Below are 26,894 nucleotides of genomic sequence, written 5' to 3' on the forward strand. Positions count from 1 at the left end.
AGAAAGTCATTACTCTGTTAAAATGCTTTTAAATAAAAGGAAAAGACAAAACACTTGAGCTTTTTACACAACTTACACTGAAAGAAAAAAAAAGTTTCCTTTTCTTTTGCCCAATTACCACAGAAAAGTCACCTATATTGATGATTTCCTTAATGTAAACCCTGTTGGAAAGGTTTTAGAATAGTAACAGAACAGTAAAACCGATTCAAACTGTGAGCAGCAAACTCTAGGGGAACAAATAAAGAGTTTGGAAACTTGGGAGAACCCCTTCATTCTTGCCAAACTCAAAGCTGAAATATACATGAAGTAAAATACTATGCGCTGAGCACACGGATGCAGGAACAACGATACATGAAGCACCTGTTAATATGAGTCAATTCACAACCTCTGGATGGCAAGCAGAACACAAGAGTGCAGCTTCAGCGCTTTTGCAACACCCACTTTTACGATCTGTCACAGTGAAGCAAACAAGCACAACCAAGCATCCCTATTAGGGCCACACGACCATCGTGCGATTGGCCTTTACAGGATCCAAAGCAAACAAACCGGCAAAGGAGACCTAACTTTCTTCTAAATGCCAGACGCTGGACTGAGGCCGTGGGGTGAAAGCGACCAACCCCAAATAAATAAAGGAATACCCCAGGCATTCTGACATCCCCACAGGTCCTCCCCACCCTCGGTCTTTCTGGGGAGTGTCATCCCACGAAATACTACTTGTCCGCACACAACCCCAAGAGCCCTCCTACCCTAAAGGGGCAGCAGAGCACGGGTCACTTCCTTCCACGGACTCCTTTCAGCCAGCTTCACAGACCCCCCATCCCAAATCACGGATTCCACTGATTGCCGCAGTGTGGACTCCATTACCTCTGCTAAGTTTCTGGAACACGTGATTTGGAAGGGCAAACTTGCTAGAAACGGACTGAACGACACTTGTTAACACATTTCTCGGAGTCCTACCCTACCTGGAGCCAAACAACACCCAGGGAGGGACGGAACGTCACACGTCCTCGATGACACTGGTTCAGATCGCCCTGAGGAGGAGACTGTGTCCCCCTCCCTCCACCCCGGCTGGCCGCCAGCACCTCTTACCCATTTGTCCAAGGGGACCTGAGCGAGGGACCCGGTGCCCTGGTACAGGTCCAGGCTGAGCTGCTCCAGGCTCAGCTTCTCCTGCAGGAAGTGGCCCAGGTACCTCTGCAGGAGGTACCGACAGGCCCTCTTCTTGATGGACTCCGAAAACGGCCAAGGCATGGTGAGGGCTGGCAGCTGGGCTGGCAGGGCAGCGGGCTGCTCCGGCCTGGGGGCTCCGGCCAGGCTCCGGCTCCAGGCCGCGGCGGGGGCAGCGGCGGCGTTGGTGGCGGCGCCTCGGATCCCGGGGCCGGCCTGCCCAGGCCTCGGCGAAGCCTAAGCCCGGGGAGGCCCCTCCATGCCCGTTCGGCTCCGAGCGTCCCTCAGGGCGACCCCATCGCCTGTGCGGCGCCGCTCGCGTTAGGCCTGGGGGGGGACAAGTCGCGGAGGAGTCCCCGTTAGCCCCAAGCCCGGGGGGTTTTCCGAGGAGGGTCCTTGGCGGCAGTAGAGAAGGGTACAAGAGAGCACGCGGGGAGACGGCAGGGCCTAAGGCCACAGTGAGGTGGACACCTCCACAGCGCCCGCACGACGAATTTGTTGTCATCCGCGGGGCGCGCGCTCCCGGCTCTGTGACGCTCCCGGCGCGGCGCGTGCGCGAGACCCGGACAGCCGGCGCGCCGCCGGGCACAGGCGGAAGTGACGCCACACTGGGGGGCCAGGGAGGCGGGGAAAAGGGCCCGGAAGGGAGCAGTTCCGGCTCCGAGGGGGCGGGGCGAGGGCTGGGAGGGCAGGGGGCGGGGCCGCGGGTCGGTTCCAGACGCCGGGGGAGGGAGGAGACGGAGGACTTGGGGCGCGCAGGTGAGCGGGCTTGGGGCCGGCGGCGGGCGTCTGGCGACCGGCCGACCGAGTGGGAGGGCTTCGGGGATGAGCCGAGGGCCTTCTGAGGGGGACGCAGCGCGGAGGACCAGGCCGTGAGGGGACGGCTTGCAGAAGGGGGTCCTGTGCCCGGGCTGAGGGGGCTCTGGGGACGGCTCTGGCCTGGGCCGTTCCCGCTCACCTTAGACTTGGACGCAGGAAACGGGCGCTCGGGGCGCCTCCGGTTCCCCGGGGAAGGGCTGCAGCCTCTCGGGAGCATCCCTGCCCCCCCCCAACCCTACCCCCAGTTATTGACCGGTGTCCGTTGTCAGCAAGTTATTCGTTGCCCGCCTCGTCCAGGTATTGTTTTCCGAAGCTTCCTGTTCTCTACCGTCTTGTCTGGTGGCTTGCAGCTTCCAAAGCGCTTTATTCATCCCTCACCCCAAAACTTGAGTTTCCGAGGCGTTTGTGGGCAGAACCGCTTTCTCGGATCCATGCCAAAGCCTTCCGACCCCGCGGAGACCTGGGCAAAAGTACGTGTGCTGGTCTGGCAGTCTGCGCAATCGTGTTTCTGCCTTTTAGGAGGCAACTCCTGCAAAGGCGGAGCCGGCTCCCAACTTGGTCCACCCAGAGGAGGCCTGCGTGTGTCGGTCGGTATTCGGTGGCCCGAAAGCCAGGTGTCCCGGGTTAGAACCCTGTGCCCGGCGCCTGTTAGCCCGGCGTTTGTTCAGGAAGCTCCTTGAGCCGGCCACCGGCCGCCCTGTCTGAGTCCTTGCCACCTTTAAGCATGTTGTTGTTCAGTCGCGTCCGGCTCTTTGCGACCCCATGGACTGCAGCACGCCAGGCCTCCTTGTCCCTCACCATCTCCCGAAGTTTGCCCAAGTTCATGTCCATTGCATCGGTGATGCCATCCACTTCTCATGCTCTGACGCCCTCTTCTTAAGCGTGTTAGTAATATCTTATCTCCAGAGATTGTTAGGATGCTTAAACGATTTCCGTAGGGTCCCGATTGTTGTTGTTTAGTCGCTCCCGTCCCTCTCTCTTGCTGCCCCATGGACTGCAGCACGCCAGGCTTCCCTGTCCATGGGATTCTCCAGGTAAGAATAGTAGAGTGGGTTGCCATCTCCTCCAGATCTTCCCGACCCAGAGATCGAACCCGCGTTGGCAGGTGGGTTCTTGACCACTGAGCCAAAATAATGGGAAGATACCCATTATTTTGATTTAAATCAGGAATAACAAGGAAAAATGTGTGGTCACGAGCACAGACTCAAGGAAGAACTGGAGGAAGTAAGATGAGCATGTAAAAATGAATGTATGAATTAAGAAACCAGGCTTGATACATGCAGTTTAATCAAGAATAGTAAATTAAACCCTTCTTTCCCTTTGCCAAGTTATGTCTTTATTGGTTATTCAGGTGGGGTAAATGAAATATCCTTTTAAAACTCAAGCAGTCTGGGGGCATCCCTGGTGGTTCAGTGACTAAGATTCCTTGCTCCGGGTGCAGGAGGCCTGGGTTCAATCCCTGGTCAGGAAGCTAAGGTCCCACGTGTGGCAACTAAGACCCAATGCAGCCAGATAAATAAATATCTTAAAAACTCAAGCAAACTGGATGTTTGTCTTATAACCTGTCAGAGGAAACTAATTGTATAAACTTACTGGAAAGTCTTGTGGGATTGTCACTAAGAGGTTCTAGTTTTCAGAGTGTAAAAAGTTTAATAAGTTATAAATTCTCTTAGAGGCCTGGTTTTGCTTAAATTATTTGGTATTTCAGAATCTATCACTTCATTAGAAGAGAGCTTAAAAGCTGGGATGGTTGCCTCAAGGCCTGCTTCAAGTAAGCTTTAGTAAATGATTGTAAATTTGCCATCACTTTGTTGATTTGTCCTGTCTGAGTTAAAAGGATCCTGGTTTCATTAATAAATACCAACTGTGGAAAGGAAAAAAAAAAGATTAGTGAATTAAGAATACTGGTTTAAGATTTTATTTACACATGGATAACTTTCACAATTGCCTTGAAAGTGAAAGTGAAGTTGCTCAGTCTTGTCCAACTCTTTGCGACCCCATGGACTGTAGCCTACCAGGCTCCTCAGTCCGTGGAATTTTCCAGGCAAAAGTACTGGATTGGGTTGCCATTTCCTTCTCCAGAGGATCTTCCCAACCCAGGGATTGAACGTGGGTCTCCCGCACTGCAGGCAGACAGGATAACTTTCACAATTGCCTTAGAAATACTAATGGAGCCCAGAAATGTTGGCAGGTGGGGAAAGCTCTGGTTCCCCTTCCACAACCATCTTTTCATTTGAGAACCATTGTGCTTTCCAGTGTGTGTAGGTGCTGGGATTCTAGTCCCCCGCATTCTCTGTAGATTTGTCCCACGCATTCTTTTCTTGGTAACTTCAGTTCTTTTGTTCTTTAGTTTTAAATGTTTGTTCAGGGTCCACTGAGTGAAAGTCTTCACAATCGGTGATGTGAAAAAGGTACAGAGGAATTCAGGGAGCTATGATCTGTAGTGAAGGGGTCATTCCTCTATTCAGTAAATATTTATCGATTGCCTACTGTGTGCCAGGGATTGTTCTAGGTGCTGGGGGGTACAGCATTGACCAGATTAAGTCCCTGCCCTCGTGGAGTGCTTACATTTTATTGAAGGAGGGGGAAGCAAACAACAAATATATGCAGTAGTAAACGCTATAGAAAAAAATAGTATAAAGGAGAGGAGATAGGTTTGCCACTTTTATATAGGGAGTAAGGGAAGGCCTCTCTTGTTTAATAGGTGACATTTTGGCAGAGACTTAGAGAAAGCTGGGGAGCAAGGTGGGTGATGCCGGCAAGAGTTTTCTGGGCAGGGGGAATAGCGTGCAAGGCCCTATGGCAAGAGATGCTTAGCGAGCTCAAGGAACATCGGGAGGTAGTGAAGGAAAGAGAAGCTGGAGGCTTGGGGGTGAGGGGGCAGTCTCTATAAGGACTTTGCCTTTTTACTCAGTCAGTGAATGGATTTGAGGAAAGAAGTGCCATAACCTGGCTAAAGTCTTCGCAGATCATGCTGGCTGCTGTGTTGAGAATAGACTTATATGGAGGTAAGAGGCCCACAGATGAAAAAGCAAGACCAGTTTGAAAGATATTGCAATGATTGAGGGCATCCCTTGTGGCTCAGCTGGTAAAGAATCTGCCTGCAATGAAGGAGACCTGGGTTCTATCCCAGGGTTGGGAAGATCCCCTGGAGAAGGGAACGGCTGCCCACTCCAGTATTCTGGCCTGGAGAATTCCATGGTCTGTATAAGTCCATGGGGTCGCAAGGAGTTGGACACGACTGAGAGACTTTCACTTCCCAGCAGAAGTGACAGTGGCTTGGGTGAGAGCTGTAGAAGTGAAGATGGGAAAAAAACAGTTGGATTCTGGATATATTTGAAAGATAAAAAACTGTACTTATGAATAATTCTAATGCTTCCCATAAAAGCAGAGTAAACAAAATAATATGAAAGTGCAGGAGCCCGCCTGACAGGGAGTCAAGATTTGGGGAGGTTTGAACCAGACTTTTGATGAATGGACAGAGTTTACTTTTTCAAGTTGAAATGTTAAATAATTGATTTCTTTTTGGAATATAGAATTACATTCAGACTGTCCACAGAATGTGTGAAATTTCAAATATCAGAAAAGGAAAATAAAAACTGGGAGATTTTGTAAAAACAAACATACTGTCTTAAGAGTGTTAAGTGTGTTGCTGGGTCCGTTTTATGCTTCCTAGGAGAAATTCAGCATAAATTATCAAGGTTCAAGATCTGTCGTTAATTCTACCTCTAGCTCAAATAGGGTACAAACTCATCCTAACAGCGTTTTATGTTTTATCAAAGACAAAGAACTATCACAAAATGTTAACAGTTAATCATTAATTAAGTGAGGGTGATGAAAGTAATTAGCAACCAAACATTGTAGTGACAGGTCAGAGGCTACATACCAGAGGCTGAATGGTTATGACAAAAAAATCATCCTTGCAAGGAATCCATGTTAACATGTAAAATAAAAGCTGAGATGATTTTGGCCTTTTAAGACCTGCGCCTGCGGTGACAGGAGTAAGATGGTAGTGTTCTATGTCACATGCTTCTCAGAGCCACAAGAGGCCAAAGCCATAGCCACTTCACATACTATAAAGAGCCCTGAAAGTGGAAATGATAGTCCATCAATCGTGTCCGAGTCTTTTGTGATCAGGCTCCGTAGAATTCTCCAGGCAAGAATACTGGAGCGGGTTGCCATTCCCTTCTCCAGGGGATCTTCCCAACCTAGGGATTGAACCCAGATCTCCTGCACTGCAGGCAGATTCTTTTTTTTTTTTTTTAATTTTTTTATTTTTAAACTTTACATAATTGTATTAGTTTTGCCAAATATCAAAATGAATCCGCCACAGGTATACATGTGTTCCCCATCCTGAACCCTCCGCCCTCCTCCCTCCCCATACCATCCCTCTGGGTCGTCCCAGTGCACTAGCCCCAAGCATCCAGTATCGTGTATCGAACCTGGACTGGCAACTCGTTTCTTATATGATATTTTACATGTTTCAATGTCATTCTCCCAAATCTTCCCACCCTCTCCCTCTCCCACAGAGAGACACTGATGCAGGCAGATTCTTTACCGAATGAGCTACCAGGGAAGCCCAAGGAGCCCTGAACTTGGAGTCAAAGAGCTTAGGTCAAAGGTCAGCCTTGGGACATCACTGGTGGTCCAGTAGCTAAGACTCCAAGCTCCCAGTGTGGAGGGCCCAGGTATGGTCCTGGTCAGAGAACTCGATCCCACATGCTGCGACTAGAACCTGCGCAGCCAAATAAATATTTTTATTTTTTTAAAAAGGTCAATCTTTCTTCTTTAAAGATATGTAAGTACTTTTATTTTTAATGTATAATAGTTAACAGATAATATTTCTTGCTTACTGTGCCCAGTACCATGCCAAGCGCTTTCCGCATAGTCACTTATTTAGCTCTGTCAGGATCCCTTTAAGGTAGTTGCTCCTTTTGGCTTCATTTTAGGGAGGAGGAATGTGTGACTAGAGTGATTAAGATCTTTCCCCAAGTCTCCGAACAAGTGACAGGGCTGAGATTCCAGCCCTGATCAGTCTGTTCAGAAGAGCCCTTTAAACATCACACCATGTGGCCACTTCTTGTTCACAAGAGGATTTTTCCAGACTGTGACGTGTGAGACAAATAAAAGTACAGTTGACCGTTGAGCAACACTGTGGTTAGGAACACCAACCCTCCCAAAATTCAAAATTCACCCATAACTTAAATCAGTTCTCTAAATATACAATGTACATTCACCAGTTCACTTAGCACAGATTATGTAGTACTGTGGTATTTATTATTGAAAATAAATCTGCACATAAGTAGACATGTGCAATTCAAACCTGTGTTGTTCAAGGGTCAACTGTGATCATGATTAAGATATTACATTCTAGCCCTCAGCTGACTGTTGTAATGGCAACTGGAAAATCAAACTTTCTTTCAAAATGTAAGTTTCATGTCTGTACACTGCCTTGAAATCCTTCTGGCTCTGTTCTTTGATTATGCTGTATGTATGACTCTTTCTAGGCCCGTTCTTTTGCCATCAAGGAAAAATCTACAGTCTGTTGCTGGCTCTTTGATGCTGTAAATTTGAGATGAAACAAAGTCCACTGAATTAAGAAGTGGAGAATAAAGAACTTTGTGATCTTGATATCTTGGTTTTAGATATCTTGATAACTAGTTTCATGAGTTCTCCCCAAACTGCTAACACAGCCCCCAAATTATACCAACGGATGAAGTAAGAGCTGGTTCCTAAATAATTTATGTATGATGTTATAAGGAATCATTTGGAAACTTTATGCAAGGTGATGCAATGTACCAGATTAAAATGCCTGTAAGGTATTCCAATTTTTGAAGGTGCTGGCAACAGAATATTGCCCAGAGTCTGGTAGACAGCCAGATTTTAAATGGAAAACAAAGAGGTTTTCTATTTCTCTATCTCTTTAGATATAAATCTCTTTTAGTTAGAATGTACCTTATACTAAATATAGTACCAATCCTCTATATAACCTAGAGGGTTATATAAAAACAAAAAGCTAGTTCCCAGTGTTATCTTGGTTTTGGTGGTTACGCATTCATTTTTTAGTCTTTTCTTAGAAATCTCATTTAGTTTCTGGTTTTGAAGGAAAGGTTGTTTATGGGGTTATAGTTTGGTTGCTTATTTACAGTTTAAAAAAACTTCTCCAGGAGTGTACTTCTCGTTGCCAGATGGAATTCTGCCTGATTCATGAGCTGCCTAATTAAATTAAATCTCGAGAGAAAAAAAAACTTCTCAAATGAACACTATGTATTTCTTTACCCTCACCTTCTTCCTTAATCAGCTGAAGCACTCGGCTTGATTTTTATTATGACTAGGTTGTGTATGTGCGTCTTTGTTGAAAGTAGGGTGCAGAGTAATTTTATAAATGAGTGTATAAATGGAAAAATAAGCCGTTTTTATCTAAATTACAAGTACTGTGCGTTAGTAATGCTGCAAGTGATACTGATTTAAATTTTTTAATTTCAAAATAAACATCTCAGAGCTCTTGAAAACATTAAATGTTATGTGTTATGGAAAATAAAGGTTAAACTAGCTTTGTTGTTATTGTTTAGTTGCTAAATCTTTCTGACTGTTTGCAATCCCATGGACTGTAGCCTGCCAAGCTCCTCTATCCATGGAATTTCTCAGGCAAGAATCCTGAAGAAGGTTGCCACTACCTTCTCCAGGGGATCTTCCTGACCCAGGGATTGACCCGTGTCTCCTGCATTGGCAGGCGAATTCATTACCCTGAGCCACCAGGGAAGCCCAACCTAAAGAGGACATGGCTTGAAACTGCCATTTGCTTTAAAATTTAGGCAATTTTGCATCAAACTTCATAATATTGTTACTTTAACAGTGATACATATTTCCAGAAGTGTCTACCATGTTTATCCTGTAGCTTTTTGCCCAGTGTCATGGAGCTAACTTAAGTACTATAGCTTGAAAAGCAGAAAGTACTTTTTCTTTGGTTTATTCATCCAGAAAGTATTCATTGAAGACCTGCTTTATGCCAGACACTGTGCTCATGATAGTCATACCACAGACCTCCATTTGCCATGAAGTATGATATGTACAGAAAGGAAGCAGGATATAGTGGTTAACTCCACCTTAAGATCAGATAGAGAATCCTAAAATACATGTGTCAGAGCTGAATTTGGAAGGATTAAAAAGTCTTAAAGCAGTGTTAAAATACAGTTTTTTAAGTAAAATAGTATGGGTCTTATACAAATATATAGTAAGCATGTGTCAAAAATGTAATTAACTCATTGATGAAACAACAAACAATATGGTAAAGTTGATTCAAAGTCATATAAGAGAGATGAAAATCAATGAAAGAACTGATGAAATAAGACTGCAGGGGCTTCCCTGGAAGTGGCTAAGATTCCGAGCTCCTGATGCAGGGGGCCTGGGTTCAATCCCTGGTCAGGGAACTAGATCCCACATGCCACAATTAGGGTTTGCATGCCATACCTAAAACCCAGTACAGCCAAATAAATAAAATTTTTAAAAAAAGATTGCAAAATTAGCTCAAAACTGGGTAATAGGATTCTACATCTGGCTAAGATAAAGTGACAGGGACCAGATTTACGCTTCCACCTGAATCAAAACAGTGAGCAGAAATAATGTGAAACAATGGTCTTAAGATTTTGGACGTTAAGCAGCAAAGGACAGTGATGCCTGGAGAGAATGTCTAAGCATGGCCTTGGGAGGAGAAGCCCAGGTAGAACCCAGGGGTCTACTTGAATTGAAGATATGAAGCTAGGAGTCCAGGAAGGCCAGGCAGCTGGGAAAGAGTATTAGATGGTAGAGAGCTTCTTAGTGAGTGCCATGGATATGTACAGAGGATCCCTTCCAGTCTGCAGCTAAACACACTGATCAACAACTAGGTGTGAAGAAGCTACCCAAAAGAATTAGAGGAATTTTCACAGTTCAAACAGGACCAGCAATAGTTCCAGTTCCTCTCACCCAGAATGAAAAAAAATGTCATAATTCATAGACCATCAGGTAGAGTACCCAAAAAGGTTTTACCACCACAGTGGGGAAAAAATTAACCAGAGACTAAATCAGTTTTGCTGCTGCTTTAAAAAGCCTAAAAGCAGAACCTGAAAGGATCAAGCTTTTCACAGATAACTGCATCCCAGAGCAATGCTCAATAATATTTATAGGAATAAAAAAATATATCCAGCAAATACAAGGTAAAATCCGTGAAGTCTGGCATCCAGTCAAAAAATGCGTGTAAAGAGCAGTATACAACCCATAGCAACTAGAAAAACTATCAGTTGAAACTAACCCAGAAATATCCATGACATTAAAACATTTATTACAATTATTCCATATATTCAAAAAATAGAGAAAAGATTGAACAAATTAAGAAGAGACATGGAAATTGTGTTTTTTAAAAAGGACCCAAGTAGAAGAGATTAGATACTGCAAAAAAAAAAAAGAAAAGAATGTGAATACATGGCAATAGAAACTGTTCAAAGTGAAAACAAAGAGGAAAAGAGAGTAAAAAATAAGCACAGATAAAAATAAATTAAAAAAAAAAATAGCAACTAAGAAGTTAATTCTAAATAAAAGAACAGTTGAAGATATTATAAGTTAAAGATGTATACTGTAAACTCTAAAGCAACCACCAAAAACATTCAAAAGTTAAAAGCCATCAATAGGTTTAAAATAGAATCCTAAAAAGTGATCAGTTCAAAAGTAGAAAAATAAGAAAAGGAAATAAGGTACAGGTGGGACAGATAGAGAACAGCAAAAGAGATAGTAACCGCATCAATCATAGTAATCATACTAAACATAAATGGTCTAAACAGTCCAATTAAAAGTAGAGTTATCAGTTTGAAAAAGCAAGACCAAACTATTTGTTGCTTATAGGAAACCTACTTTAAAGACACCACTCTTCCCGTTGTCAAGAGCTTAAAACAGCCAATTATATAAAAATCAAATTCTGTTGTTTTAGGCATTAGCTCCCTCTCAAATTGGGCCATTCACATTTACTATTCCCTTAGCATTTTCCTTGTTGTAGACTACCTAAGTTAGTCTCCTTACAGTTCCTGGCACTCCCTGGATTTTGCTTATGCATTGTTCCCTCTGAAGAATCCCTCACAACTCTCAAGTCTTCTCTGCCTATTAATATCTCTTTATCTGTGCCCATTCAAGCCCAGTTTTGACTGACCTCTTTCATGAGTCAAGCTCCATAGTAACTAAAAATTATGTAGTAAATCATGGAATGTCAGAGCTCTCAAAAACAGTCAAGAATTTCCTGTTCATTCCCCCTTGTTCTATAAACAAGAACACCATGAACCCTTTGAGGTTGTATGGCCAGCCCAAGTTTATACATGTTTAGTGGTAAGTTTGTAGTAGAACCAAGGCATGTCATTGTGTTCTCTAATTATACATTTCTTATGTTATAATTATGTTGCATGTATATGGCATTAATATTTGTGTACATATTTGATGTGCTTGTCATATATCCCAAATGAGGCTGTAAACTATCAGTGAACATAATTAATCTTCTAAGGCTTAGAAAAATGCTGGATACATAGAGTCTAAATTGACAAGAATTAAAAACTAGAAGTAATTCATTAGTTTTTACCATTTGAAACACTGGTGCTTAATTTCCCTCCATAGAATAGCTAAGATAGATTTTCTAACATGCTTGTTTCCGAATTTTGCTACTCATATATAAAATAAGCTGAATTTAGTACCTTATGTCTATTGATTTTTTTCAACAATGTCAATCCTAAAGGAAATCAACCCTGAATAGTCATTGGAAGGACTGATACTGAAGCTGAAGCTCCAATACTTTGGCCATCTGATGTGAAGAGCCGACTCATTGGAAAAGACCCTGGTGCTGGGAAAGACTGAAGGCAGAAGGAGAAGGGGACGACAGAGGATGAGATGGTTGGATGGCATCACTGACTTAATGGACATGAATCTGAGCAAACTCTGGGACATAGTGGACAGAGGAGCCTGGCATGCTGCATTCCATGGGGTCACAGAGTCAGACAGGACTTAGCAACTGAACAACAACAAATTCATTATGTTATCCACAAGTATTCACAGAGGTCTAGTCCTGTGCTACCTGATATAGTAGCCACTGGCTTTTTAAATTTAAATGAATGAAAATTAAATAAAATTTGAAATTCAGTTCCTCAGTCACTCTAGCAAGACTTCAAGTGAGTAGAAGCCATATATGCCTGGTAGCTACTATGTTGGACAGCACAGGTAAAGAACTCAAAACATAGAAATATGAATTTAAAGAGAAGGTAAAAATATGAAATTTTTGAAATTTTCATATGTAAATATGAAATGTGAAACTTTTTACCTTCTCTTTAAATCCATATTTCTATGTTTTGATAGGCTAATTGTAGTAGTAAATATAAATAAAAATACATATAATGAGGTACCTGCTCAAAATACTTTTAGTTACTGGGATGCATAATCAAAATGTAGAAACTTCTTCTCTAGTGCCCCATCCATAAGGCTCCCTGCTGCGCTTCCATGGCTCCTGTCATCACACACTGAGTTCATGCTTTTTGGCTCTCTGTTCACTCTAGAGAGGATCTGGTTGGATGAGCCAGTCACCGTCCAAATCAGATGATTGAACAGAGCTCCTGATTCAGGACAATTCATAACCCCCTTACAAGCCTCAAAATGTTGCCCTTAAGTAAAACAGGCATCCCCAGTACGTTTCTCTGTGATTATGGTGCTGGAGTTAACAGAATACAGGTCATGAAACCTGTGAGTAAGGAACCTTCCCAAAGAAGGCAGTGGACTGGACAGGTACTCCTTTTGAAAGTAACTTACGACTGTTCCAAAAAGGAAAGTCAGAAAAGGAAGATTCTTTGCCTACCTGTATACTCCTTTCCCTGCTTATAGGATATGGACAATGATAGGCAGGTTAATGACGACCCCCCTCCCCAAAGATGTCCACGTCCTAGTCCCCGGAAACTGTGACTTATTACTTGCTGTGACAAGAGGAACTTTGTAGTTCCTTAACCCTAAGCCTCGGAAAAGGCAATGGCAACCCACTCCAGTACTCTTGCCTGGGAAATCCCATGGACAGAGGAGCCTGGTAGGCTACAGTCCTTTGGGTCGCTAAGAGTCGGACAGGACTAAGCGACTTCACTTTCACTTTTCACTCTCATGCATTGGAGAAGGAAATGGCAACCCACTCCAGTGTTGTTGCCTGGAGAATCCCAAGAACAGAGCCTGGTGGGCTGCCATCTATGGGGTCGCACAGAGTTGGACAGGACTGAAGCGACTTAGCAGCAGCAGCAGCAGCACCAACCCTAAGCCTCGGCTGGGGAAATATGCTGGATGTTCAGCTGGGCCCAATATAAAAGGGAGTACAGGAGAAAATGGAGATATGACCACAGGACCAGAGACTGAAGTGATGTGCTCTGAAAGTGGAGGAAGGGACCATAAGCCAAGAAATGCAGGTGGCTTCTAGAAGCTAGAAAGGCAAGGAAACAGATTCTCCCCCGAAGGCTCCAGAAAGACTGCAGCCCTGCTAACACTTTGATTTTAGATTTCACACTTCCAGAATCCAAGGACAATTTGTATTTTAAGTCACTAAGTTTGTGGTAATTTGTTACAGCAGCAATAGGAAACTAATATACATGTTGATACTCACATTCTACAAAGCTTTCACTAAGCACTTTCTACATAACAGGCACAAAAATATCAGGGTTCCTTTTTTAAAAAATATTTTAAAAATGTTATTTATTGGCTGTGCTGGGTCGTCGTTGCCGAGCAGGCTTTCTTTAGTTGTGGCCAACAGTGGCTTCTCTCTAGTTGCGGTGCATGGGTTTCTCATTGTGGTGGCTTCACTGTGCAGCACGGGCTCTATGCACACAGGCTTCAGTAGTTGAGGTGCGTGGACTCAGTAGCTGTGGCTCCTGGGCTCTAGAGCACAGGCTCGGTACTCGTGGCACACGAGCATAGTTGCTCCGTGGCTTGTGGGGTCTTCCCGGATCAGGGATCAAACCCCAGTCTCTTGCATTGGCAGGCTGATGCTTTACCACTGAGCTACCAGGGAAGCCCAGGGCTGTTTTGGGGGTTTTTTTTTTAAACCTCTTTGTAAAGCTGATGAAGTGCTGGGGTATGAGTGCTTTTCATTTGGGGGAGGCGCCTAATTCAGTGTGCTTTCAGTTGCCAGTAAAGTAACAGGAATTTATTGGCTGCACAAACTGAAAAGTGCGAAGACTGGGCAGCATCCAGGGCTCTGGCTTCATTTCTCTGTGCATCTCTTGCCTCTGTTCTCTCCCCATTGTCAGCATCATCCTCAGATTTCCCTCGTCTTGGGGTGCGTACCAGGAGCAGCCGGGCCCGGGTGCTGCCAACTATTCTGCATGAAAGTGACTGGGAAGATTTCTGTGTGTTAAGTTCAGGACAGTCTTCAAATGGGATTGGGGTCAATCTTGCTCAAATTTCTTGGTGACTCTACTCAGTAGGAGAAGGGGAGGTATTATAATTCCACTTGGAAAATCTGGGTACTATTTGGAAGGGGAAATGATATTGATGAATAATCAAAAGCTTGTCATAACCAACAAAAGATAATTGTAATAATACCTTAAAATAATGATAGCTTAAAATGTTATTAACTTATATAATGCTTCAGTATGAAAATCTATTGATTTATATGTATCATCGAAAGTTCTGGATATGTCTGCTCTTTTATGCATCATTCAGAAGCATTTCAGAGAAACATCTAAGTTACAGTCTTGGGAAAGGTGTCTTTCTCTTTTTTTGCCCCCTTGGTGCTAATTACTCCACAACAGTTTGATGACCTGCTTTACTGGCCTGTGAGGATTTCTTACGTTCTAGTACTGGAGTCTTCAGCTTTCCGTGTCCTCGTGGTCCTAGTTGCGATGAATTAGACTCTTTAAAAGCTTGGTTGTTGTCAAGCTTTCTCATGTAAACATCTTTTTCATGTAAGTTATTATTTCTGACATCTGTAATTGAGATACTTGATTGCTTGAGCAAAATAAAGATGTCTGGCATTCAGGATATTGAGAGATTTATAGTAGACAGGCATGTTTCAAAATCTTCAAACCGGACTTTGTGGGGGGAAGAAAAATGGGCTCATTTCTTATACGTAAAGCCAAGTAAAATATTAAGGAATATAATGATTATTTCTAGAGAAGGGAGAGATTTTTAGAAAATCAAATATTTTCACTTTCATATGTAGTAAGTCAATGTGAGATTTCAGTTATCTGACAAATTCCTCTAGCAATAATTGATAAGTTTATAATTGTATTGTTAGTGACTAATTCTGTCAAGTGTTGTGGGAAACAAGATAAAGGGCCAGTTACAACATATCATTACTTGAAATAGAGTTGAAGGATTATATTATTTGTGCATTTGCTAAGTAGTTTTTTGAAATAGCTTCATATAGTTTATCATAAACGGTCTTTAGCAAATAGTTTTGACTTTTATAATATGCAAATAACCTGCAGTTTTAGAAACTCTAGTCCCTTAAGAGGTTTGCTAATAATTCAGAGCATTGGCCTGACAGTAGAATCACCCAGAAACTCTGAAAAAATACCCAGAAATATCTCCCAGAGGTTTTGGTTCAGTTTTCTCTGAGATGGGGTTTCTGCCACAGTTGAGAACCACTAATTTTGAACACTACACAAGTAGAGCACAAGTTGGTAACTTTAGGAAAAGGGATGGAATTTGTAAAGTAATAGAAAAACAGTACAAGTAAATGTTCATAGCAAGTTGAAGAGTCGTCCGACAGTTAGGACAGTTGATGCTTAATCCATATAGAAAAATAAAATCTTAATTTACTTTCATAAAGTCTACTGGTAAAAAGAAATTATATCTTATTCTGAAAAGCTGTTTTTACATTCCAAAGCAGTTTCACATTCACTTATTCATATATTTCTAATTTTTAACAGTCCTCAACTGTTCCACTAGTCACAGAAGAGAGAGGCAGAAGCAGACTGGCAATAATATTGGATCAAATTAACACAGGAAATAATATTTTTGAAAGTATAATATACGAGCCAATTCAAGCAAACAGTAAAAAAAAAAAAAAAAAAAGTAGTTATTCAGTAAGTGGTGTTGGGACAGTAGGCTATCCACTTGGAAAATAAAGCTATACAGAATAAATTCCAGACCAATCAGAGAGTTAACTATAGAGATAGAGAATGAGAATTCAGAAGATGATGATTTAGAGGGCTTTAAAATATAATCATGGAATGGGGCAGGTTGCTTCTTAGGCAAAACCCCAAATCCAGAAGTCACAAAAGGAACTATTGAGTGTCCTGTAGTAGGTAAAGACTTAAGCTCTGACTTAAGGCAACTTTAGTTCATTACCATTTCTGTTTTGTTTTGTTTTTTCACAGCTATATGATCTTGGAACTAAAAATATACCATAAAAAATAACTTTAAATAAAATCTTATAAATACCCCAAAAGTTGTTTAATCAAGGAAATGCATATTCAAACAATGAGACATCATTCTTTGTCTCTCATACTGGCAAATATTAAAAAGAGTCAGAAAGGGTGCCGTGAAAAAGAACTCAGTCCCTCGTACTCTGTTGGTGGAGTATCAATCATGCAGCCTTTTTTGAAGGTGAATCAGCAGTATCTATCGAAGGTTAAAATGAGCATGTACTTTGACTCAGCAATCCAGTTCTAAACATCCTTCACATTTATAAAGAAATAGGTACTAAGATTTTTACATTGGCATTGTTTGAAATAGCTAAAAGCAGTCCAGTTCTAAACATCCTTCACATTCATAAAAATAGGTACTAAGATTTTTACACTGGCATTGTTTGAAATAGCTAAAAATTAATATTCTGAATTCTTACCAATATGGGGTTAACCTTTTGGGAAGAAGTGGAGAAGATTTTTTTTTTTAACCTATAAGTATCTGTAGTTGTGCTATGAAAAACTACTGAAAATGGTTTTAGGCAATATTTTTCCTAAAAATTGTTAGCTCATTATGATGTTTTCTAATAAATGGCAGTTGCAAGGCACAACTGCTTTTTAATCAAACATTAACGTGTGAATATCTTTTTATAAGCCTGTTTCATACCCCGTTTTCTGCAGAATGGAAACAGACTGTAATCCCATGGAACTGAGCGGCGTGTCAGGATTTGAAGAAGAAGCTGAGCTTAATGGCTTTGAAGGAACTGATATGAAAGACATGAGGCTGGAAGCCGAAGCAGTTGTAAATGATGTTCTCTTTGCTGTTAACACCATGTTTGTCTCAAAAACCCTGCGCTGTGCAGACGATGTGGCCTATATCAATGTGGAAACAAGAGAAAGGAACAGATACTGCCTGGAGCTCACTGAAGCAGGGCTCAGGGTAAGTCCCTTTTCCCTTTAGAAAAAAAAAATCTTTACCACTTGATCCAAAAGGTTCGGGAATCAGGGAATGAGAAAGAGTTTTAGGTGAGAACTTGACACCCAGTAGTTTCCAAGATTTTTTTTTTTTTAAGAGAGTTTTTTTTCTCCCCCCCTAGGAATTTTTTTATTAATTCTGAAGTCTTTCAGTCAACATAAGAATAGATTTTTTTGGGGGGGGAGGGGGGAACAGATTTGATTCTGAGTATTTTGTTATAATTGTCTTCCCCCGAATAAACAGATTTCTTATCTCTTGCTAAGCATGTCTACCAGAATTATGCATTCTCTGCACTGGATGAATTTTTCAGTCATTGTGTTGAATCTTTTTCCACCTCCTATAAATATCTCTTCTACTAAAACAACATACTAGAAGGAATTCCCTGGTGGTCCAGTGGTTAGGACTCCATCCTTTCACTGCTGGGGGCTCGGATTTGATCCCTGGTCAGGGAAGTAAGATCACACAAGCTGCTCAGCCATGCATAGAGAAATAGATAGATCATACTTGACTCCGCCATTCACTAGCTGTTAGATCAGAATTAAGTCACAGCAGAATGCTCTGCCTCCAAATTTCCAAGAATAAATTTCCATTTATTACATGTAAGCTTTTCTAGGCAGAATGACCTCTCTGCATCCTTTAAACCAGAATCCTGACTTTAGAATAATAGAAAGCACTACCTGAGAATAACTTTTTATTAAAATTTTTTTTTTAATTTTAACCTGTGGAACAAAGGAATGAACATTAGAAATGTCTAGTTTAATGTTGCTGCTGCTGCTGCTAAGTCGCTTCAGTCGTGTCCGATTCGGCGACCCCATAGACGGCAGCCCACCAGGCCCCGCCGTCCCTGGGATTCTCTAGGGAAGAACACTGGAGTGGGTTGCCATTTCCTCCTCCAATACTAATGTCTATTTAACTTTACTAATTAACCTTGGGAATTCCCCACACAGTCCTGTGGTGAGGACTCAGTGATTTCATAGCTAAATTCAACCTCTGGTCAGGAGCTAAGATCCTGCAAGTCACACAGCACATCCTAAATAAACAAATAGCCTTCGAGCTTGGTCAGAAATCTCTGACTTTTCTGTTTCTAAATCCATTAAGAGTAGTTCTCCCAAAGTTGCACAGGATCATGAAGTAGTAGAGCACATGGTTTAAGCAAGTAAGAATGTCATGTGATACATTAAACAAGCATGTGAACATCTCTTTTATTTCACTGGATTCGGTTTCCCTAAGATGTGTGTGAGTCACATGTTCTGTGTGTCCCCTGGTGGAGGCTCACTTACGTTGAAAGCCGAGTTGTAACTACTCTCATTTCCCACACAACTGCATCTTGGCTTTGAGAATAATCCTGGAATTAACTAATCTTTATGCTTCCCTTCCTAAATCCCTAAATTTGTACCCCAAACTTGCAGTGTTTAGAAGTGGACCTTAAATAGAAATAGGCAAAGCAAAAGTAGAAATAAATAACCCTAGGTAAATTCATTTTCTCTGACACTGTTTCATTCTGGTAAGGTAGGAAAGGTTTTATTGACAGTTAGAAATCTTTGTGAATTAGTGACCTTGGGTGAGTCAGTCAGCCTGAGTCCCTGCTTCTTTATCTGTAACTTGGAGATTTAAAACAAAAACTGAAAAAAGATTTGGGGGATGTTATGTGAATAAAGTTTGCACAAAGATCTGGGTCAGTTATAAAACCTGGCATGTAGGTACTCAAATATTTATTTTTTTCTGTCTGATTCAGTTGACATTTATTGAGTAACTATCCTGTGTCGGAAATTAGACATCAAACCATGTAAGTAAGACATGATCCCTGTTCCCAGGAAGACCACAGATACCAGGCATAAGAGAGGAACAAACAAAATCATAGTACGCTGTAGACTGGACTGAGACAGAGTGTGCACGGGTTCACAGTGGTGCAGTTCATCTTCCTTAGGTGTCTGCCTCTGCTTTTCATTAGAAACAACAGCACTGCTTCTGTTTCTAGCATAAACATCCATCTCCTATGGCTTGAGTAGATGTCATAAAAATTTAGAGTTTGTATGAGGAATTCACAGGCTTTAGTGAAGTCAGCAAATCCGATGTTGATTTTGCCCTACACTGTGCTGGTGAACCAGGGTATAGGTCTTATAATCTTGTTGGAAAAAAAGCTTTAGCTGTGTTTAAAGGAAAAAACAAACAGGAAAAACACACACACAGGATAGCATTGCCTTTTATCTCACAGAATTGAGCAGATAAGTCATGTATTAGTAACATGAAAGTGGCATTTCAGATAACTAATTATAAACCAGAATTAAAACTGTAAGTAAATTTTAGAATTCTTTATTTTAAAAAAAAGCCCAAATCACATAAATAATGATAAAAGTATGAACTAATAGGGACTTCCCTCATGGTCCAGTCCACTTGCCAATGCAGGGGACACAGGTTCCATCCCTCATCCAACAGGATTCCTTATGCCATGGGACAACTAAGCCCATGTCCCACAACTATTGAACCAGTGTGCTCCAACTACTGGAGCCCAGGAGCCCTAGAGCGTGTGCTCTGCAACAAGAGAAGCCACCGCAATGAGAAGCCTGCTTACTGCAACTGGAGAGTAGCCACTGCTGACTGCAGCTGGAGAAAACACACTTACAGCAGTGAAGACTCAGTACAGTCATACATAAATAATTTTTTTAAATAAGAATAAAAAAGCCCCATGGTATTATAATTATTAATTATAGTAAATATAATTATTATAGTGCTTTTATAAAAGGCCCTCAGTATATGTAGAATTATGTAGAAACATGTTTTAGACTATGAAAATGAAATACTGTTTTTGTATAGCTTTTTCAACTCTTTCCGTATTTTCAGGATCAGTTCAGTTCAGTTCAGTCACTCAGTCGCGTCCAATTCTTTGTGACCTCATGAATCGCAGCACACCAGGCCTCCCTGTCCATTACCAACTCCTGGAGTTCATTCAAACTCATGTCCATCGAGTTGGTGATGCCATCCAGCCATCTCATCCTCTGTCATCCCCTTCTCCTCTGCCCCCAATCCCTCCCAGCATCAGAGTCTTTTCCAATGAGTCAACTCTTCGCATGAGGTGGCCAAAGTATTGGATTTTCAGCTTTAGCATCAGTCCTTCCAATAAACACCCAGGATTGATTTCCTTTAGAATGGACTGGTTGTATCTCCTTGCAGTCCAAGGGACTCTCAAGAGTCTTCTCCAACACCACAGTTCAGAAGCATCAATTTGGCGCTCAGCTTTCTTTATAGTCCAACTCTCACATCCATACATGACCACTGGAAAAACCATAACCTTGACTAGACGGACCTTTGTTGGCAAAGTAATGTCTCTGCTTTTTAATGTGCTATCTGAGAAGGCAATGGCACCCCACTCCAGTACTGTTGCCTGGAGAATCCCATGGACAGAGAAGCCTGGTAGGCTGCAGTCCATGGGGTCGCACAGAGTTGGACACAACTGAAGCGACTTGGCAGCAGGCAATGGCACCCCACTCCAGTACTCTTGCCTGGAAAATCCCATGAACAGAGGAGCCTGGTAGGCTGTAGTCCATGGGGTCGCTAAGAGTCAGACATGACTGAGCGACTTCACTTTCACTTTTCACTTTCATGCACTAGAGAAGGAAATGGCAAGCCACTCCAGTGTTCTTGCCTGGAGAATCCCAGGGACGGGGCAGCCTGGTGGGCTGCCGTCTATGGGGTCACACAGAGTCGGACAGGATTGCAGCGACTTAGCAGCAGCAGCAGCAGCAGCAGCAGCAGCAGGTTGGTCATAACTTTCCTTCCAAGGAGTAAGCGTCTTTTAATTTCATAGCTGCAGTCACCATCTGCAGTGATTTTGGAGCCCAAAAAATGAAGTCTGACACTGTTTCCCCATCTATTTCCTATGAAGTGATGGGACCAGATGCCATGATTTTAGTTTTCTGAATGTTGAGCTTTAAGCCAGTTTTTTCACTCTCCTCTTTCACCTTCATCAAGAGGCATTTTAGTCATAAATGCCTTCTCATAAATGACCTTGTCAGTCATAAGGGTGGAGTCATCTGCATATCTGAGGTTATTGATATTTCTCCCGGCAATCTTGATTCCAGCTTGTGCTTCTTCCAGACCAGCGTTTCTCATGATTTTCAGGATCAAGAGTGGGTAAATCAAACCTTTTAATTTTTGAGGAAAAAAATGGTAGAGCATTTTGCTGGTGATGTTCCTTATGTTATAAATTGCTTAAATATTATAGGTTGAATGGATATTTAAAATATGTGTATTCTGACTATTGATTGAGAAATGCATAATGTCATTAGAGAACGACTCATGTAAAAACTTGTGTTTTTTTTGCTTTCTGTACCAAGATGAAATCTGATTATTTAATTCACTGTTGCATTTTTCTCATAGGTGGTAGGGTATGCTTTCGACCAGGTGGACGATCATTTACAGACTCCCTACCACGAAACAGTCTACTCCCTGTTGGATACACTCAGCCCTGCGTACCGAGAAGCATTTGGAAATGCGCTTCTTCAAAGACTGGAAGCTTTGAAAAGAGAGGGACAGTCATGACTAAGCTTTTTCCTGTTAGAGGGGGCTGCTGCTGGTGCATAAGGTTGACATACAGCTTGAAACTGCTGCATATGGTCATAGCAGAAAATGCATCTTTGATTTTGTATCTTATTTTTTTTTGCTTCACATGTAGGCTTTTGATTGATGATTGATCAATGAATTGTCTTTCTTAGTTTCTGATTCATTTAGGAAATAGAAATCGTAAGGTCACTGCTGTGACACCATCATTAAGACATTCAGATTTCTTCATATAGTATCTCTGCATTTCAGAAACCTAAGCAGTATTTCATTAGCTTATTACAGGACTTTGAGGCTGCCAGCGCTCTCTCTTACCTAGGAAATTCTAGATTTGCACAGTAATAGAGGAAATAAAGTGATCTAACTTCAGACTTTGATTCAGCTCGCTAAATCAGGGGTTTACTACTAGCTCAGACTAACTTTGTAGTAATTATCTTGCTACTAGCCTTATTGGAAACAAATTATCAACTAGTTTCCCTGGCACAAATTTTTAAATTCACTGCTTCATTGAATCTATTTATATTATTAATATGGACTGATAAAAATGAGTTCATTATATATTACGTAGCTAGTATTTACATGAAAAACAAGTACTGAAATAGTACTGTATTCCTTGTTTGCAACAGCCAGCCAACGAAGAGGACAAACCGTTAGCAAATGAATGTAACAATTACTTGTTTCCAAGATATTTAAGCACATAAACAAATACAGGAACAGGCTCCATTCTCTTCCTAACAAAAAGCATCTTCAGCGTGTGTGATTTAAAAGAAAGGAGATTCTGATTTCCTAGAAAATGATATTTTGGCCTGTGTTGATTCTTATTATGAATGTTTGTTTACATGATGTACAGTATATATTCAGAAAGTATTTTTGCTTCAGCGTTTACTTTCTATGATGTAGTGCTTTGGTATTCCCACAGCACCCCTCCTTCCCAACAGATGTACAGTGTTCTGTCTCGATGCAAAATCTACAATGTCACATGAACGCACTGTATAGGTTTGAAACCAAAGGATGAATGAAGCATTCAGAGACTTACTATTTGAAAAAGGGAGACTCTGTATTTTATATTTTATTACAGGTACTAATATTTATAATAAACTATACCATGCTGCTACATCTTTTCAAGTACATGTTGAATATTAAGAATTGGGAAGTTGTTTTTTTAATACTAGTCAAAGCAGCAGCTATACAAATGTTGAACTAAAATTCTGCATCTGGACATACCTTCATAATTTGTCATTTGAAGACTTTTATAAATCATTATTAAACAATAGTATTTTAGACTCTTGAAGATCATGTAGACCAGAGCAAGTTTAAAGTTTGGTTTGGGTCATTATTCATTGTCAGAGTTCATTGGAATGCTTAAATTATGTTTGACAAATGAATATTCATCCTCAGCTTTATTTTCACATGCTTAAGTGTTTGGGTAATGAAGTCTAACTTCAGCTTGAACTTTCTCATGCTTAATCTCAGGCTAAATGTAAAGGGTATTTGTACAGTTTGAATAAAATTCTGTTTACTAATTTTGAGTTAAGTATGGAGAAAAGTGATTGTATGTTTAAAGTTGAAAGTGTTCATTTTGTGATAAATATTTGATTCCAAGAGCTTCCATTTTTGAATTTGATGTTCCATTTCATTGTGAAGTGATTATTACTATGAAAGAGCAACAGAGAGAGAAGACATTAATAAAACTACAGATATTAAAACCTCCACTAGTTATTAAATCCTTCATTTTATTTAGGTTTTTTAAAGACTTTAACCAGATAAATTAAGCCTTAATTTCACTTCCAAAAGAAAAAGAACCTCCAGATAAGTAACTATTATAAATCAATAAAGAAAAGAAAGAATAAGGGGCAAATAATATATGATCAACTCAGGAAAATATACAAATGTCCAGTAGCCACTTGAAAGACATTCAATCAAACCAGTAACTCAGGAAAGGAAAATAGGTTTTAGCTATTTGAGTCATTTTATCTAATAATTTAATAATGTGTCAAGTTTAAATTATATCAATAAAGATTTAGTGAAGGACACACAGTTACCTTCTCATGGAGGCTATGTTGGTGAAACCTTTCTGGAAGATACTGGTAATAGAGCCTTTACAAAGCTTATAAATTACATGCTGGTAATAGCCTCGCAGGCTAGAACAGGGACATGATTCAGCAGAATATATACAACAAGGATGTCATTTTCACTAATGAAAAATTGAGAAGTCTCTATAAAAGTGGTTAAGCTATATCAGATCCTCTTGATGGAAAAATATGCAGCCATTAAAAATTGGGGAAAGTTATACTACAGGAAAAAAATAAGCTTTTAGAAATATTTGAAAATAATTGTATACGTAACAAAAATGGAATAAAAAATATTCTGCAGTTAACATAGTAATCACTAGGCGGTAAGATAGGTTATTTTCACTTTCTTTTGCATATATTCTACGTTACCTTAAGTATACTAATTAGAGAGGGGAAATGCAACAGACGATGGTGTCCAAACCAGCTGAAGAACTCTGCTTTCTAGCAAAAGCACAAGTTGTGCTGAGTTGAACCTGCTCCCAGGATCCTTGAAGAGGCAGTATGTTTGTGAAGAGAATGCACACACCTCATTTCCCATGATAACTCTTCCCACCTTTCCTCCAGGTCCAGAATCAATCTTTACACATCCCACACAGCTCAGCAGCAGTTACCGGAGTTCTGAGCCTTCATTCGCGTCTTCCGACACAACGCTGCACTGTTCTCTCCCCCAGTGTTCAAAAACCACAAAATACGCAGTCCGATTGTTACAGGGGAACAGGATAGGAAAACACGGAGATTCTGATATGTGCCACTTTAACTTCAGAATTCTGCCTTCTACCCCTTCATTTGTGTATGACATGTTCCACTGAAACTTGGACAGATTGTGGCACTTGCTCAGCAGCCTACCTGTGAGCAGGAAAGGAAGGTTAGAACCCAGGTCTTCTGACTCCGTCAATCATCCCCATACAGTATGTCAATAAAAGCATCCCCGGAACTTTGTGGTTGTGTGAAAGCTAATTTTGAAGAGGAAAGGAACAGGGAACTACACTCAGTATCTTGTAATAATCTATGTATGTAACTGGATCACTGCTATACACCTAAAACTAACAAGATTGTACAGTAAATCAACTATACTTAAAAACTAAAAATATATTTTTTAAAAGGAATAATAGTAAAAGATAACTGGCATAATAGAATTGATCAATAGTATCTCCTTTCCTAACCTACCAATATGCTATACAATTCTCTGGAAGGCATCCCCTTGTAACTATGGCACTAGCTCATTTACCTGTTACCATAATGTAAACAGAATGAAACAAGTCAGTAATATTTTATAGTAGCATGACCGGTTGAATAAAAGTATTTACCTGCTTAACAGCATTTCATTTGGGACAAACTGAAAATCCGGAAATGAGGCATCTAGTGAATTTTAGAATATTCCATCTAACAGGCCTTTATAAAAAATGAACAATATTTATTCCAAGTTCTGTACTGGTCTTGCAAGAGTATTTTTACATTTAAATTGACAGCACTTTCATTTTAATAATTAAAAAGAAAAAAAAATGTTGCTGTGAGCAAGCTGTTCCCAAATTGTTTCCAGAATTTCAAAGTGTTATCAAAACAAATAAGTTTCAATGAGACAAAGGTATAAAAAGGAAAGGGAGAGGGGACAAAAAAAGGAATGAAAAGGCTCCCATTTGTGCAAGTGTGCTTTAGCATCACAGAAAAAAAAGCAATTTCACTTTTGGAGACCATTTCAGAAAATGCTTACGTATATCTTATTTAATCCTGACAGCCCTGTTAGGTTGGTGGTTTCACCCCTGTTTTATAGTCACTTTAACAGCTCATGTAAGGTTAAAAGTTTGGCTCCAGTCTCCCACAAATAAGTGCCGACGTGGAAGTCGAAGCCAAGTCTCCCAAGTGTCCAGAATCCCCAGGCTGTCCAGCTCCCTGGCCATTTCCATTTTTTGAGGCAATTAGTATTTTTTTTTTAAGAGAAAGTAAAGTGTTAGCCACTCAGTCATGTCCGACTGTTTGTGCCGGGCTCCTCTGTCCATGGAATTCTCCAGGCAAGACTGGGTAGCCATTCCCTTCTCCAGGGGATCTTCCCAACCCAGGGATCAAACTCGTGTCTCCTGCACAGCAGGCAGATTCTTTACCATCTGAGCCACCAAGGAAACATTAAAAAAAAAAAAAAAATCCATGTGTTACATATTTACATTTAAGAAGTTAATATTTAAAGCACAAAAATATCTCCCAGTCTAAGATAACAGGCTATATATTCAGTCCACCATGACCTTTGTGGTTCTGTGTTAACATCTTTTTAATTCGGCGGCAACCTCATGTACAACCTGATTTGGAAAGGGCAGTCTACATTCTATCCCTTTGTGAAAGAGGGTGAATCCCAGCACAAATGGCCTCCAGCTACCCCCACTGCAGCCCCGGAACTGCTGAACCTCTAAAGCCCAGTGGACTACCACCACTGGCAAGAGCAGTGGGGACCACACTCGCTGTGGATCCTGGGTCCTGACCCTGAAACTCCATGGCAACAGCCCTCCTTTGCAGTAGAGGATTAAGTCAAACCCTCCGGATCAGACCATCCTACAAAGGGCATGTTAATTCACTTCAACATTTCGGGGAAGGCCTAGGCTACGGACTTTTTACCTTCTCCTCTGATTCATCAATATCTTTAGTGCTCCGAGTCTGGGGGTCACTGGGACGTGTTTCTGGAGTTTTCGAATGAAAGAGAGGAAAGGGAACAGAGGGCAAGCACAGCCCGACGGCACCGGCAAGAAGCAGAGCAGAATGGGGCCCCAGCTGCAAGCTCTCGGGAGGGGACACGGCGGGCCAGCCCTGCGCCCTAGCGGGGGAAAACTCAGGGCGCGGGAAAGCGGAGGCCCCGCCTCGCGCCCTAGGCCCCGCCCCGGAAGGGCCGCCTGGGCTCCGAGGTTCTAGGGCCGCGGCCCCACCCACCTC

The 26,894-nt window shown here is 41.4% G+C and overlaps 2 protein-coding genes across 12 annotated transcripts in view; one reads left to right on the forward strand and one right to left on the reverse strand.

Moving 5' to 3' along the window:
- The window catches only part of ATG2B (autophagy related 2B), an 82,615-nt gene extending 80,146 nt beyond the window's left edge, over positions 1-2,469 (reverse strand). For 6 of the 9 annotated variants that reach the window (XM_070775655.1, XM_070775656.1, XM_070775654.1 and 3 more), the window contains exon 1: positions 1,090-2,465. In XM_070775655.1, the coding sequence (XP_070631756.1) occupies positions 1,090-2,203 (1,114 nt within the window). In that variant the 5' untranslated portion in view covers positions 2,204-2,465. Of the gene's footprint in view, positions 1-1,089 lie in introns of all 9 variants that reach the window. The other 3 variants (XM_070775658.1, XM_070775657.1, XR_011562698.1) reach the window with 2 other exon arrangements.
- Positions 1,115-23,618, forward strand: GSKIP (GSK3B interacting protein). Of its 3 annotated transcripts, XM_070775663.1 has the most exons (4): positions 1,902-1,926; positions 11,738-11,892; positions 17,055-17,313; positions 21,727-23,618. In XM_070775663.1, exons 3-4 carry the CDS (start codon positions 17,056-17,058, stop codon positions 21,886-21,888), a joined length of 420 nt encoding a protein of 139 aa, XP_070631764.1. In that variant the 5' UTR covers positions 1,902-1,926; positions 11,738-11,892; position 17,055; the 3' UTR covers positions 21,889-23,618. The 3 variants fall into 3 exon arrangements, with proteins under 3 accessions (XP_019839110.2, XP_019839109.2, XP_070631764.1); XM_019983551.2 differs by lacking the exons at positions 1,902-1,926; positions 11,738-11,892 and adding an exon at positions 1,115-1,252; XM_019983550.2 differs by lacking the exon at positions 11,738-11,892 and having other exon boundaries at positions 1,873-1,926.
- Positions 23,619-26,894: the final 3,276 nt, after the last annotated feature.

Source organism: Bos indicus, chromosome 21, assembly GCF_029378745.1.
Source record: "Bos indicus isolate NIAB-ARS_2022 breed Sahiwal x Tharparkar chromosome 21, NIAB-ARS_B.indTharparkar_mat_pri_1.0, whole genome shotgun sequence".
Taxonomy (NCBI): domain Eukaryota; kingdom Metazoa; phylum Chordata; class Mammalia; order Artiodactyla; family Bovidae; genus Bos; species Bos indicus.

Bases quoted from the DNA above. Each gene is read 5' to 3' on its own strand.
- GSKIP (XM_019983551.2), top strand. From the start codon at position 17,056: ATGGAAACAGACTGTAATCCCATGGAACTGAGCGGCGTGTCAGGATTT. The intron at 17,314-21,726 runs GTAAGTCCCTTT...TTTTTCTCATAG, and splicing joins TCACTGAAGCAGGGCTCAGG to GTGGTAGGGTATGCTTTCGA.